Source organism: Silurus aristotelis (genome assembly GCF_946808225.1).
Source record: "Silurus aristotelis genome assembly, chromosome: 13".
NCBI classification, from domain to species: domain Eukaryota; kingdom Metazoa; phylum Chordata; class Actinopteri; order Siluriformes; family Siluridae; genus Silurus; species Silurus aristotelis.
The window spans coordinates 26,649,315-26,663,757 of NC_139586.1; the positions used below are offsets into that span (position 1 = coordinate 26,649,315).

At 41.7% G+C, this 14,443-nt stretch overlaps 1 protein-coding gene across 1 annotated transcript in view; it reads right to left on the reverse strand.

The window, feature by feature from the left end:
• fbn2b (fibrillin 2b) overlaps positions 1–14,443 on the reverse strand; it is a 93,311-nt gene that overhangs the window by 62,873 nt on the left and 15,995 nt on the right. The window contains exons 5-6 of the mRNA XM_083558907.1: positions 11,321–11,416; positions 11,129–11,224 (exon numbers count right to left, since the gene is read on the reverse strand). Of these exons, the coding sequence (XP_083415033.1) occupies positions 11,129–11,224; positions 11,321–11,416 (192 nt within the window). The remainder of the gene's footprint in view (positions 1–11,128; positions 11,225–11,320; positions 11,417–14,443) is intronic.

Genomic DNA, 14,443 nt, shown 5'->3' on the forward strand with positions numbered 1-14,443 from the left:
AATTATCTCATTCTTACAACTTAGAAATTGGGGGTTAAGGATCTTGCTCAAAGGCCCAGCAGTGGCAGCTTGGTGGTGCTGGGATTTGAACTCATGACCCTCTGTTTAGAACCCACCTCTCAATATAATAACTTTTCTTCTTCTTGCAAGACTTTTCACTAGATTTTGGTACGTTGCTGTAAGAATTTGCACATTCAGCCACAAGGGTGTTCGTAAAATCAGACACTGATGTTGAGCAATGAGGTCTGGGGTGCAGTCAGTGTTCCAGTTTGTTCCAAAGGTGTTTAATAGGGTTGATGCCAGAGCTCTGTGCAAGCCTCTCGAGGTCTTCCAGTCCAGGCTTGGGAAAACATGTCTTTATGGAGCTGGCTGTCACTGTGGAACTGGTTTGGGTCACTTACACAAACTGTAATGCTACACCATACAAGGACATGCTGTACAACTGTGTGCCTCCAAAATGGTGGCAACTGTTTAAAGAAAGCCTACAAATGACTGTGATGGGCAGGTGGACACGGAATCGTCACTATATATTGTACATGAAAAATATAATAATCTATAATCTTCTACTTCTTTTAGCTGCTCCCATTATTGGTCGTCACAGTGGATCATCCATCTCCATCACCCCCAGCTCCTCCAAAATGAACATTATAAAACTTTCTTGATCCATAGCAAAAAAATAATTTCCCAAATATATCAGAGAAATCAATCATATAAAATACTTCTAGAGATACGTGAAAGTACATTATTTCTCGAAAAAAGTTCAATACATTTTCAGTGATCGTATGTAGGGAGAAACTTGGAAACTTGTGATGTGAGGGAAAGCACTTCCATTCCACAGAGGGAAGAGAAAGTAGGTCAGGGAGAAAAGAGAAACTTGAGAAACCTACCTAAAACCACTCCCCAGTCCCTATCCCCCTACTTGTCCCCTTGTGTCTCCTTTCCCTTCCTGTCTTCTCTTGTGTGCACCCTTGACCTAAAAATCCTGCCTGGACGATTTAAGTGCAGGAATGTGAGTCCTCCTCAAGCTGGAGTGACCTGCTGGGTGCATCCTATTTACATCTGGATCCAATTAATAATGCCTGCTTGTGACTATTGGAGCACTAAGCGACAGCAAGAGGAATCTGTCCATATCCTTTTGTCAATTTTTCTGTTCCTTTCTCATTCAACACTGCAGCTTTTATTTATTTACATGAAATCAGGAGCGAAATCTTTAGGCTAGGTTGACAGCATCAAAGTGATTCCTTGCTCAGGTTTAAGGCTCTTGGTAATGGTCCAGAACGGAGTGTTTACAATTATTTACACAAAGGGGATAATTAAACCATGTGCTGCTCTGGAATAAGAGTCTTTCGTGAAGGAATCTGAGATGTGGATAGGACCTGCTGTAATCTGCTACTTATCGATTCCTTTGATCTGCTGAAAAAAAGGAACGCTGCAGAGATCCAAAGCCAAAAATCACCACTCGAAACATGCCGGCCAAGTTCAGCGGTTCTGTCTGTGTGTGTTTAAGAAAAACTGAAGAATACCTCAGCAAAGCGTCGTGAGGCCAAACTAAAGACTGAAGCCCAGCAGCTTGTTTTAACAGTCCGCACTGCAAAACTGAACAGAGAAGTGAAACCCGACCAGCTTGCTAAGAAGTCGCCTTGAAAATAAATGATGCAGAGACCAAATTCCCAGAAACACCTCAAAACCCAGACAGATTAGAGAAGGGGACCTACACAAGGGTGACGCAGACAACATTCGGAAGCAATTTTGACTGATTACAGTTCGAGCAGCGTGATTGATCAAAACCGTTCGCGTCCCATTTAGTCACTACACTCATTTCTTGCCAGATGATTCTCAGAGGACGTCCATAGTTCAGAGAAAGGCGTATTGTTTCGCATGAGTTTGAAAGGACAAAAAAAACAAAAAAAAAACAATGTCTGAAGCTCTTGAACTAATGTATGGAATTTACATTGGTAAAGAGGCCAAGATAAGGGGATCAGTATACAGTTTGATCTTATTCTGGGAATTTCAGTTCATTGTACCCTAAAGGGTCTTGGCCTACCTTCATCATTGACAATGTTAATGGGCCAAATGTGATAAGCTGTCATGAAAGAGTGCAGATAAATGAGAAATTGGCTCAGTGAAGGAATGATGTCTAATCTGGTCTGGAACGCTTAAGCCTTGGGGCCCAGTCTAGCTCTACAATTAATACTGAGGGAGTCTTAACTCCTGCCAAAAAAACATGCTCTCTAGTTTTACGACTAGAGCGTTCTGCAATTTGACTAAAACCTACTGCTGACTGGTTCGGAATCTGAGGAAAATGTTTTTATTTACCCACAGTGGTAACACAGTGGTCTAATGAATAATACTTCATTAGAGTTGTCTCGAACACCCAAAATCAACATCAATAGCCTGGAATGCTAAGGATTTCTTTTAGAACAGTTTTGTTATACCTCATCCTATACAACTGTGTGCCTCCAGCCTTGTGGTAACAGTTTGGAGATGAACCACATCTTCTTCTTCTTTCGGCTGCTCCCATTAGGGGTCGCCACAGCGGATCATCCGTCTCCATACCACCCTGTCCTCTACATCTGCCTCTTTCACACCAACTACCTGCATGTCTTCCCTCACCACATCCATGAACCTCCTCCTTGGCCTTCCTCTTTTCCTCCTACCTGGTGGCTCCATCTTCAGCATTTTTCTACCAATATAATTCATGTCCCTTCTCTGCACATGTCCAAACCATCTCAATCTCGCCTCCCTCACCTTGTCACCAAAACATCCTAGATGTGCTGTCCCTCTAATAAACTCATTTCTAATCTTGTCCATCCTCGTCACTCCCAACAAAAACCTCAACATCTTCAGCTCTGCTACCTCCAGCTCCACTTCCTGTCTTTTACTCAATGCCACTGTCTCTAATCCATACAACATCGCAGGTCTCACCACAGTCCTATAAACTTTCCCTTTTATTCTTGCAGATACCCTACTATCACAAATCACTCCTGTCACTCTTCTCCACCCACTCCACCCTGCCTGCACTCTTTTCTTTACTTCTCTAACACACTCTCCATTACTTTGCACTGTTGACCCCAGGTACCTGAACTCCTCCACCTTCTCCACCTCTTCTCCCTGCAACCGCACCACTCCACTGCCCTCCCTCTCATTCACACACATGTACTCTGTCTTACTCCTACTGACTTTCATTCCCCTTCTCTCCAACGCATATCTCCACCTCTCCAGGCTCTTCTCAACCTGCTCTCTACTCTCACCACAAATCACAATATCATCTGCAAACATCATAGTCCAGGGAGACTCCTGTCTGACCTCGTCCGTCAACCTGTCCATCACCACTGCAAACAGAAAAGGGCTCAGGGCCGATCCTTGATGCAGTCCAACCTTCACCCTGAACCAGTCTGTCGTACCTACTGCACACTTCACTGCCGTCACACTGTCCTCATACATGTCCTGCACCACCCTCACATACTTCTCTGACACACCTGACTTCTTCATACAATACCACAACTCCTCTCTCGGCACCCTGTCGTACGCTTTCTCTAAATCCACAAATACACAATGCAGCTCCTTCTGTCCTTCTCTATACTTCTCCATCAACATCCTCAAAGCAAATAAGGCATCTGTTGTGCTCTTCCTCGGTATGAAACCATACTGTTGCTCACAGATGGTCACCTCTTCTCTCAGCCTGGCTTCCACTACTCTTTCCCATAACTTCATGGTGTGACTGATCAACTTAATTCCCCTGTAGTTACTGCAGGTCTGCACATCTCCCTTATGCTTAAAGATCGGTACCAGCACACTCCTTCTCCATTCCTCAGGCATCCTCTCTCCTTCCAGAATCCTGTTAAACAATCTGGTTAAAAACTCCACTGCCATCTCTCCTAAACATCTCCACGCTTCTACCGGTATGTCATCTGGTCCAACCGACTTTCCATTCTTCATCCTCTTAATCGCTGCTCTCACTTCCACCTTACTAATCCTATCTACATCCTGCTTCACCAACTCCACATCCTCCAACCTTCTCTCTCTCTGATTTTCCTCATTCATCAGCTGCTCAAAATATTCCCTCCATCTTCTCAACACACTCTCCTCATTAGTCAACACATTTCCCTCTCCATCCTTTATTGCTCTAACTTGCAGTACATCCTTCCCAGCTCGGTCCCTCTGCCTGGCCAATCGGTATAAATCCTTTTCTCCTTCCTTAGTGTCCAACCTCTTATACAGCTCCTCATGTGCCTTTTCCTTGGCTTTCGCCACATCCCTTTTTACCTGCTGCCGCATCTCCTTGTACTCCTGCCTACTTTTCTCATCACTCTGTCGATCCCACTTCTGTTTTGCCAACCTCTTTCCCCTAATGCTCTCCTGCACTTCCTCATTCCACCACCACGTCTCCTTGTCTTGCTTTCTATTTCCAGATGTCACACCAAGTACTTTTCTAGCTGCCTCCCTCATCACTCCTGCAGTAGTTGCCCAATCATCCGGCACCTCTTCACCACCACCAAGCCCCTGTCTGACCTCTTCCCTGAACCTCACACTACACTCTTCCTCCTTCAGTTTCCACCATCTTATTCTTCTTTCAATCCTTACTTTCCTCCTCTTCTTCTTCGCCTCCAAAACCATCCTACAGACCACCATCCGATGCTGTCTAGCTACACTGTCCCCCGCCAACACCTTACAGTCTCCAATCTCCTTCAGGTTGCATCTCCTACACAGAACATAATCCACCTGTGTGCACCTTCCTCCACTCTTATACGTCACCCTATGATCCTCCTTCTTCTTAAAATACGTGTTCACCACTGCCATTTCCATCCTTTTAGCAAAATCTACCACCATCTGCCCTTCCACATTCCTCTCCTTAAAACCATACCTACCCATCACCTCCTCATCACCTCTGTTCCCTTCACCTACATGCCCATTAAAGTCTGCCCCAATCACCAATCGTTCTTTCCTAGGTACACCATCTACCACTTTATCTAATTCACTCCAGAATCTTTCTTTCTCCTCCATCTCACAGCCAACTTGTGGAGCATAGGCACTGATGACATTTATCATCATCCCTTCAACCTCCACCTTCACGATCATCACCCTATCAGAAACTCTCTTCACCTCCACTACACTCTTACTGTACTCTTCCTTCAGAATCACCCCTACACCATTTCTCTTTCCATCCACACCATGATAAAACAGTTTAAACCCACCTCCAATGTTCCTGGCCTTACTCCCTTTCCACTTGGTCTCCTGAACACACAACATATCTACCTTTCTCCTCTCCATCCACATATGACAGATGAACCACATATGACAGGAAAAGTCAGGTGTCCCAAAACCTTTTTTCAATAGAGTGTACTTAAGTATCCAAAGTGCTATGATTTATTACAACCATAATGTTCCTATTATGATTTTTGTCACAATACCCATGCTTAATCAACTTAATCAATGATATTCATCAGTAAAACACTGATTGATATCTATTTTAATTATCATGAGCCCAAAACCTTCGTTTCAACTACTTAGAACTAAAATTGCGCAAATGAGGCCACGATGTTGTTGCAAATGTTGTGTCTTGACCGGTTACGTTTTTATCCACTCAAATAAAAAGAAACGACAGATTTCGTGAAACGTGGTTGAGTAAAAAGTAAGATACTATATAAGTTAAAGTAAAAGTCTGCCAAAACAGAAATCAATAAAAGTACAGATACGCAAAAAAGCTACTTGAGTACGGTAACAAATTACATTTACTTTGTTACTGTCCACCAGTGGAGGTGGGCGACACATTTGGACAGTTTGGTTTCAGTATGTAACCTTTATGAACTGCCTCATCCCCCACAATCTAAAATCCCTTTCAGCTCTATGGAAGCATGTTCACTATGAGTCCCAAAACATCTAAATGTTGTTCTTTTCCAGAGCCTCATATGTAGTGGTGATGAGAGACAAAAATAACAAAAGTGCCATGAATTGTGCAACATCTCTGGAGCAACATTCTGAAGGACGGCATTTGATTCGAATTGATCATTTCAGCACTCAATAAACTATTGTCCTAAGGTGATAAAGTACTGGATAGTCCATATTTATTGGAATTCTAATGTAGGCAAAAACAGCCAAGAATTCTTGAGGAACAGAATGTTAACTCCATATGGGAGAAGAATGGATCCATTCACACAGGCTTGCAAAAGAGGCCCCTTTTGAAAAACAGGGAAATATTAGAGGCTCGATCCTTTGCCGTCAGGATTGTAACTTTTTCTGTACAGGTCAGTGTATGGTTTTACAGCCACCTGATTTACAGGACAACTAAGCAGGAGAGTCAATCTCATCTCGTCCACTTGCCGAGCTCGAGCGTTGATTGGCCAGCAGCATCGTTCTCTCCCCCTGTACTTCTGTTTCAACTTCAGCTCACACTCCTGCATTCCAGTGGTTAGTTAGTCATTATGGATATCTTCAGATTTGGTAAACCACAAGCTGACAATAAAGGCTTCTGCAGGGGGTCTGTGAAATTCCTCTCTGTTCCAAATAACTCTCTCCAGCAGTGAGTGATCATGTTTTCCTCAAGCGAAGAAGTACTCGGCTGCTGAATGAACAGGCAGTATTCATCAGCGGGGGCCGATGTCAATGGTAAATAGTAAATGCAGAGCAAACACGCATCAATGAAGAAAATTAATGAACTCCGAGCTCGTAAAACTCTTCGTAACCTTAACCCATTGTGCTCTTCTCATAAAAGCGAATAGATAGCGAACCCTGCTGATATTTCAGGGATTGTTCTTCAGATGGCCAGTCTTTCCCAGAAAATTCCAGCTCTAGTATTAAACTTTGTAGGAGCTTTAACAGTGGTGGACGGTAATGAAGTCAACGTAATTCGTTACTGTATTTAAGTAGCTTTTTCACGTGTCGTTACTTTGCTGAAGTATTTCCATTTGGGGAGACTTTCACTTTAACTTCGCCAAATTTCAAAAGTGGAATATCTCACTTTTTACTCTACTCATTTCATGAAATCAGTCGTTTCTTTTTATTTATTTGTGGATAAAAACTGGTCAAACACGCAGCAATCCACAAATCAGGGTAGAGCGCAACATACAGTTCAGCGTCAGTTCAACTCGATCTCGAACACGAACTCGCCTCAACACAGTGAACACTTTAGTGACAATCACACTGGGACATTCATATCTATCTTACATAAGAGTCTTGTGACATAAATGATAATAGGAAAATTGATAATAATAAATCATGGAATTTTGGATACTTAAGTACATTTGAAAGCAAACACTTTTGTACGTTTACTCAAGTGGAAGTTTGAGTAAACTTACACTTTCCTCCATTTCCATTGCCTCAACAGTGACATGATCTCAATGAACCTGCTAACCCCCTTAAATGTGTGCTTTACCCATGCTGTAAAGGGATGGACCACGGCCAAGAATCCCAGATCAGGACAGTGGCCACATGGGCAAGTCTCCCAGGTTTTCTAATGGATGGCGTTCTCCTTTTGGGCGGTGGCCAACATCGAGCAGAACAGTCACTCGTTCACGTGAATGCAATGAGAGTGGAGAAACCAATAATGCAAAATGGAAAGCGCGGCTCGAAGACGACATTTTCAATTCATGAGCAGCATTTTGAATAGAAGCGTAGTCTGTGTTAAGCCATATTACCTGAGGGCACTGTGTAACGAAAATCTTCAAATCCTCATTAAATAAGCAATGCATTTTATGAGATTGGGACTATATATAAATATATATCCTGGAATTTTGTGTAAACACTTCATATCCGTGCTGACAGATGAGTGTTAACAGCTCCCTCCAGACATGAGGCAAGAGCTATAAATGAGCTGTGTGGGGTTCAAGATACAGTCAGGAGGCTAGCGAGTACCTGCAGGGTGCCATAACCAGGGAAGGAAGGGGAGGGGAAAAGGAGAAGAGAGTATGGGACTAAGGAAAAGAGAAAGGGAGAGAGCATTGGCCTAGGTGGTAGGTGAGTCCAATGAGCACCAATCCCAGACTGTTTGTGCTGGCTTTGCTTTGTGTACACAGCTGGCAACTTCATTTTTGCTTCCTCCCTCTCTCTCTCCAGCTCTCTCTCTCCCTCTCTCTCTCCATCTCTCTCTTTCTCTCTGCAACTGCTTACTCTACTTCTTGTTCAATCTCCAAAATAGAAATGAGCACCGTTCTCTTTCTGGACATCTCCTTATTTATTTCCAGATGCTCTGCCCGTCTCCCCCAATGTGTTTTTCAAGAAAATGCCTTGCAGAGAAATAGACACGATTAGGATGGAGTTGATGAAGCATGATGTGTGTGTCAAAATATGGACCTGTCCTGAGCTACCCAATACAGATTCACAGAGCCTACTCCCATAATTCCCATGGTCTGTTAATCTGAAGTGTTTATTAATGCTTTGGTATATTCTTGTTCTTTTTTCAGAGCTGCAGGTGGCGCTTAACCTCGGTCTGTCCACCCAGCATGGGGGAGCAAGCTCTCTTGCCCACATACAAGGTGGTATCAAATAGTTTCGAGACTCGTTTTATAACAGGTGGTAGCACAGGGCTGCATGCACAGTCACAGTGAGCACCGACCTTCATAAGACATTGTCCATTGTACATCGGGAGCCGTGCAATTTGTGCTATTCTGACCAGGTCTGCTATTCTGACCACATGCGCACCCTGTCACCCACCCTACTCGCCATATTTGGCTCCTGCGGACTTCGCACTCTTACGGAAAATGAAGATCCAGCTCAAACGTCATCGTTTTGACACCCTTTGCAGAGATCCAGGACTTCCAAGGCACATTTCAGAAGTGGCAGGAGTGTTTGGAGCGCTGTATTGCTGTGCAAGGGAAATATGTTCATGGTGATAGTGGGTAAACCTAGATCAATAAAGTACTTTCTCGTAAACAGAGCTAGACTCGAAACTTTCTTGATACCACCCCGTAAATGACGGCTTCTATGAATTCTCGGTTTGACATTCGTACAGCGAATGTCAAATCCCTGACCAAAAATTAACCGCAATGTAGCATAACATTTTATTCCTAGCATACCGCAGTGTGTTAATGTGTGTTTTCATAAAACAGTTAAAAGGTACACCGCGGTATTAACATCTGGTGAAATGAATCCAGATCGTGTTTCTGTTCTGCTGGTGAGTAAAAATCTGCCCCGATAAACACTGCACTCGATGAGTAAAGCATCACTGGCCAGGTTTGAGAGACAGAACCAATCAGCCATGACTCACTCGGCCCATTCACTTCATACATTAGTCAGTGTTTGTTCAGTAATCAGGAAAGTCGCGTGTTAGTCAGTACGCAATTAAAAACATTTGTTTAGCGCTCATTTCTCCCCTTTCACTACTAACAGATGTGTAGATCATTTTGAAACATCTCAGCTTTACCTCTCTAAGCCTCCACCGGCTTCGGGTCATGCGAGCTCATGTGGTACGACGTCGTAAATTGTTGTTCACTACAAATTTACAGGTTACATTTATGACATTCGGCAGATGCCCTTATCCAGAGTGACTTACAACTACTTCATTCATGAGCAGTTGAGGGTTATAGGTCTTGCTCAAGGGCCCAGCAGTGCACCCTGATGATGGTGGGATGTGAACTTGTGACCTTCTTCATAAGCATCTTCACTACTGAGCTACCACTTCCAAAGTGAAAAAAGGCAGCTCTGGGTTTTTTTTAAATGTAAGCAAAATTATTGTTCTATCTATCTATCTATCTATCTATCTATCTATCTATCTATCTATCTATCTATCTATCTATCTATCTATCTATCTATCTATCTATCTATCTATCTATCTATCTATCTATCTATCTATCTATCTATCTATCTAAACATATTTGTGTGTGGTGGGCTTAAATCTTCCCTTCATTTGAAATACAAGACCCAAATCTGTTCCTGCATGACAATGCCCCCTGTGAACAAAGCCAGCTCCAAGAAGATACGCTTTACATGGTTTGGAATGGAAGATCTTGAGTGGAATGCTATAAAGCTCTGACCTCAACCCTAATAAACAGCTTTGAGATGAACACCCCCAGGCCTCCTTACCTGACTTTACTAACACCTTAGTAGCGAAATGAACCCAAATTTCCACATGCATACTCCAAATTCTGGTTTAAAATCTTTCCAGAAGAGTACTGATGTGGAATGGGATGTTCCAAAAGCACATACAAATATGATTGTCCTCAATACTTTTGTCCTTGTAGAACATTATGTTTTTTTTTCCAATTTAAAACGCCAGTGGGTGCATTGCTTCAATATGAAAAAGGAGGGATAGGTTACTTTTAAGTCTGGTTTCTGTCAAGGTTTCAAGATTTCTCCGACAGCTTTTTCCTTACTACCTCTGGTTCACCTCTGGTTCGTTCATTCAGAATAAACTTTTAGAAATCAATTTATGAATTTAGAAAATTGTACTTTATTATACTATATTCTATTTATTTCTGAAATGCTACATTGTGGCATTGTTCATTGTTAAAAGTGCATTACAAATAAAACTTAATTGAGTTTGTAAATAGTATATGTATATATATACTGTATATATATTCTATTTATTTCTTTAAAGCTGCTTTGTGAAAAAAAACTACAAGACGACCAGGAAAGAATCTGCAAAAGCTCCGGGAAACCATTGAAATCCTGAAATCATGTTTTTGACTTCACTAATTTCCACACGGCTGAAACACAATACTTTTGTTTTTTTCCCACATGCCGAGTGATTCTAAAATGATCACCCATATTCCCTCAGTCTAAACTACCCCTGCTAGGTGTATTTATGGTTTGTTCCACTAGATTAATTTATCAAGCCATTTTTAAGACCCGACTGCAAAGTAATGTCCATTAACTCTAAGTCAATAAAAGGGAAAACTAGATGTTGCCCCTATAGATGTGCCTTCAGACATAAACTGATTACTTGGGGCATTTCTCACGCTAAATACTGTACAACTGAACCAGCTAAAATTAGCTTAAAAAAAGAGAGGAAATGGTACTGACAAGTCCAAGTTGTTTCAAGGTTCTTACGTCAGCTCGTTCTCTTTCGTGGCTATTGTGTGTGTTTGGGGAATGGGAGACCTATAACCGGGTGGGAACTGGCTGCAACTAAATCTGAAGGGAAAAGCAAAAAAAGGTTTATCTTTAATATTATCTTGAAAAAACACTGGCTTACCTCTCTCACACTGTGGACCAGTAAATCCATAAACGCAAGCACATCTGTTCGGTCCGATGCAACGGCCGCCATTCTGACACCCGTTTTCACAAACAGCTGTAAATCAGAAGCAGTTCGTAGTGAATATTCAGTCTATATGAACCATGAAGGATGAACTTCTACGTATGATGTTGAGATAAAAGTGTGACTCACGCTGTCCACAGTGAGTCCCTGTGTATCCCTTCAGACAGTTGCAGGAATCTTCATTACAGGCGCCTCCGTTCATACACCGGACACTACAGGACTGGACTGGAAAAAAGGATAAAAGATTATGTGGATTGAAACTAGCCTTGTTTGAACGCATATAATTGGCTAATAATCGAACGTAATGATCGAACATAATGGTTATTGGCTGGGAAGGTTGGAGACTTATTCCGGAAAGTGAAAGAAAACCTGAACCAAAATGGCTACCTTTCCATACTTCACTGCCATGCAATGCCTTCTGGATTGTTGCTAATTGGATTGTTGCTAACCGTGCAACAAGACGATGAGTCGTAGCGTACGTCCGCGCTCTGTAAGCGCTATTTAGATATCAAACAGACGTCTGGAAATTCAAATTCTACATTTATTCTTTTGGAGTGTTATCTTTAATGGAATTGCCTGTCCAGTCACCACACCTAAATCCTATTTAACTGCTCTGAGATGAACTGGATCGCAAGAAAGAAATTCAACTAGTGACATGTTTTCCAGGAGGTACAGCAAAGTATTTCAACTAAGTGTTCAGAGAAACGAACGAAGGCAGGATTTTGCACATCTGTACATGTATATATTTTTCTGTCAAAAGTAGATTCCTCATACTGTTACATTAAACTTGAGTTTGTTGCATAGAAACAAAGGGAACGTGCACATGTCTCTCAAAAGCCATAAAAGACTCTCATGTTGCCCATTTCAAATATCTGACAGAATCACAACAATAGTCAGTGATCACATTTGAATTACAGTTTTGTCGATACAGAAATAATTTCAAACTCAAAGCGAGGCGGAAAAAAAAAATCAGAACAGCTGCCATGTTGCTAAAAACAATGGAAACTTTGGAACGGATTATAACATGTAATTTGGATTATAACATGTAATTTGGATTATAACATGTAATCTTGACTCTAACGTATACACTTATAAACATTCCATTCAGGATCTGCAATCACAGCAAATTCATTCATATAATAAAATATTTCGGGTGATCTGACTATTAAACAAACACTATATTGCCAAAAGTATTAGGACACCCGACCTTTTCAGCCATCTGTGGGTCTTTCTTAGGGTGTTACAACGCAGTTAAAGGCACAGGATGTCTTTGAATGTTGTAGAATTGCATTTTCCCTGTGTTTGAAATAGCAGACTCAGCATGACAAAGCACAAAGCCAGCTCCATGAAGATATGCTTTACATGGTTGAAGTAGAAGATCTCCAGATATAAAGAGCCCTGATGATGAACTGGAACACTGGCTGCACTCCATCTCACCTACATCAGTCTTCTTCTTCTTCTTTCGGCTGCTCCCTTTAGGGGGCGCTACAGCGGATCATCTGTCTCCATACCCCTCTGTCTTCTAAATCTGCCTCTATCACACCAACTACCTGCATGTCTTCCCTCACCACATCCATAAACCTCCTCCTTGGTCTTCCTCTTTTCCTCCTTCCTGGTGGCTCCATCCTCAGCATTCTCCTACTGATATACCCCATGTCCCTCCTCTGCACATGTCCAAACCATCTCAATCTCGCCTCCCTCACCTTGTCTTCAAAACGTCCTACATGCGCTGTCCCTCTAATAAACTCATTTCTAATCCTGTCCATCCTCTTCACTACCAACGAAAACCTAAACATTTTCAGCTCTGCTACCTACCTGACTTTAACACCCTTGTGGAAGAACGCGCACAAATCCCCCAAAAATCGAGTTGAACAGCTTGTTTGAAATAGTGGAATTTATTATGAGCACATGGGGAGTAAATGTGGAATCGGATTTTTTTTTTTTTTAAAAGCACAAACATTTTAGTTTATATCATATTAGTCTTTCTTTTTGCATAATATTCATTGTCTTTAGTGCTTTTATGTCACATTGTCAGTAAAAAAGAAAATCTGTTTCTTCATTCCACATTTCTCCTGTTTATTGGGACCGAATGTGCAGCTTGTATCCAGGAACATTATAATCATGAAAATGAGTCATGTGGATCCATAAACCTTTGTACACCGTAAACTTTTGTACACTCCAAAATCTAGTGGAACATCTTTCCAATAGAGTGGAAATGATAATAACAGCAAATGGGGACTAAATTTGGAAAAGCACCAATCTTGTGGTCAGGTGTCCACAAACTATTATATACGTGCATATCTTTACTACAGAAACAGAGCACAAGCGTCTACAGGTGAAGCCCACGTTCTTTTACATCTAAACTACAGGATCATCCAGATCCTAAAGGGCGTCTTGCGTTCTACTCATGCAAACTTTATCCACGTTTATTACATTATTCAAAACCCCACTTTGGCAAAGAGGATGTTATTCTGCATTCTTCATTCGAGAATGTTATTTGTTACAGAAATGCTTTCTGTTGTTTGCGCGGAAAATATAACTCACTGTACGTAATGTTTATTTTATAAAACTCATTTTCCAATTCTTTTAACGGGTGCCAATCATTTTGAAATGGACTCGACCATCTTTGAGGGTGGGGAATCCCAGAACTTCCCAGAAGAATATTTTAAAGGGTACAGAGCTCTTGGTCAACATGTGCATCTTATGAGCGTGTGTCTTGTGTGTGTGTGTGTGTGTGTGTGTATATATATATGTGTGTGTGTGTAAACATTGTTCAGTTCAAGCAGACATGATTGAACAAAGCTTGTCAGGAAACCAGAAACCTCATGTTGTTTTATTTGCATGCCATGAATTACATGCAAGAATGAAGAAATGAAAGAGAAAAGAAATGGAAGAAAATGTAAAAAAAAAAAAAAAAAAGATTTATTATTTTTTTTCCACCATTTCTTCTCTCACACTTTGATGCTCGGTTTCTTATCTGTGGCTGGTGTGTGTGTTTATGTGTGTGTGTGTGTGTGTGTGTTGTGTATACACTATTTTGCCAAAAGTTTCCGGACACCTGATCATAAGTATGGTGTGTGCTTTTTGAGTATCACATTCCACTCTTAGTCTAATTTGCTCTTATAATGACCTTCACTCTTCTGGGAAGATGTTCCACTAGATTTGTGTTCATCAGCCACAAGGGCGTGAGTAAAATCAGGTGCTGGTACAGGTGACATGAGGAGGCCTGGGACCTACAAATCCACAAGTTTT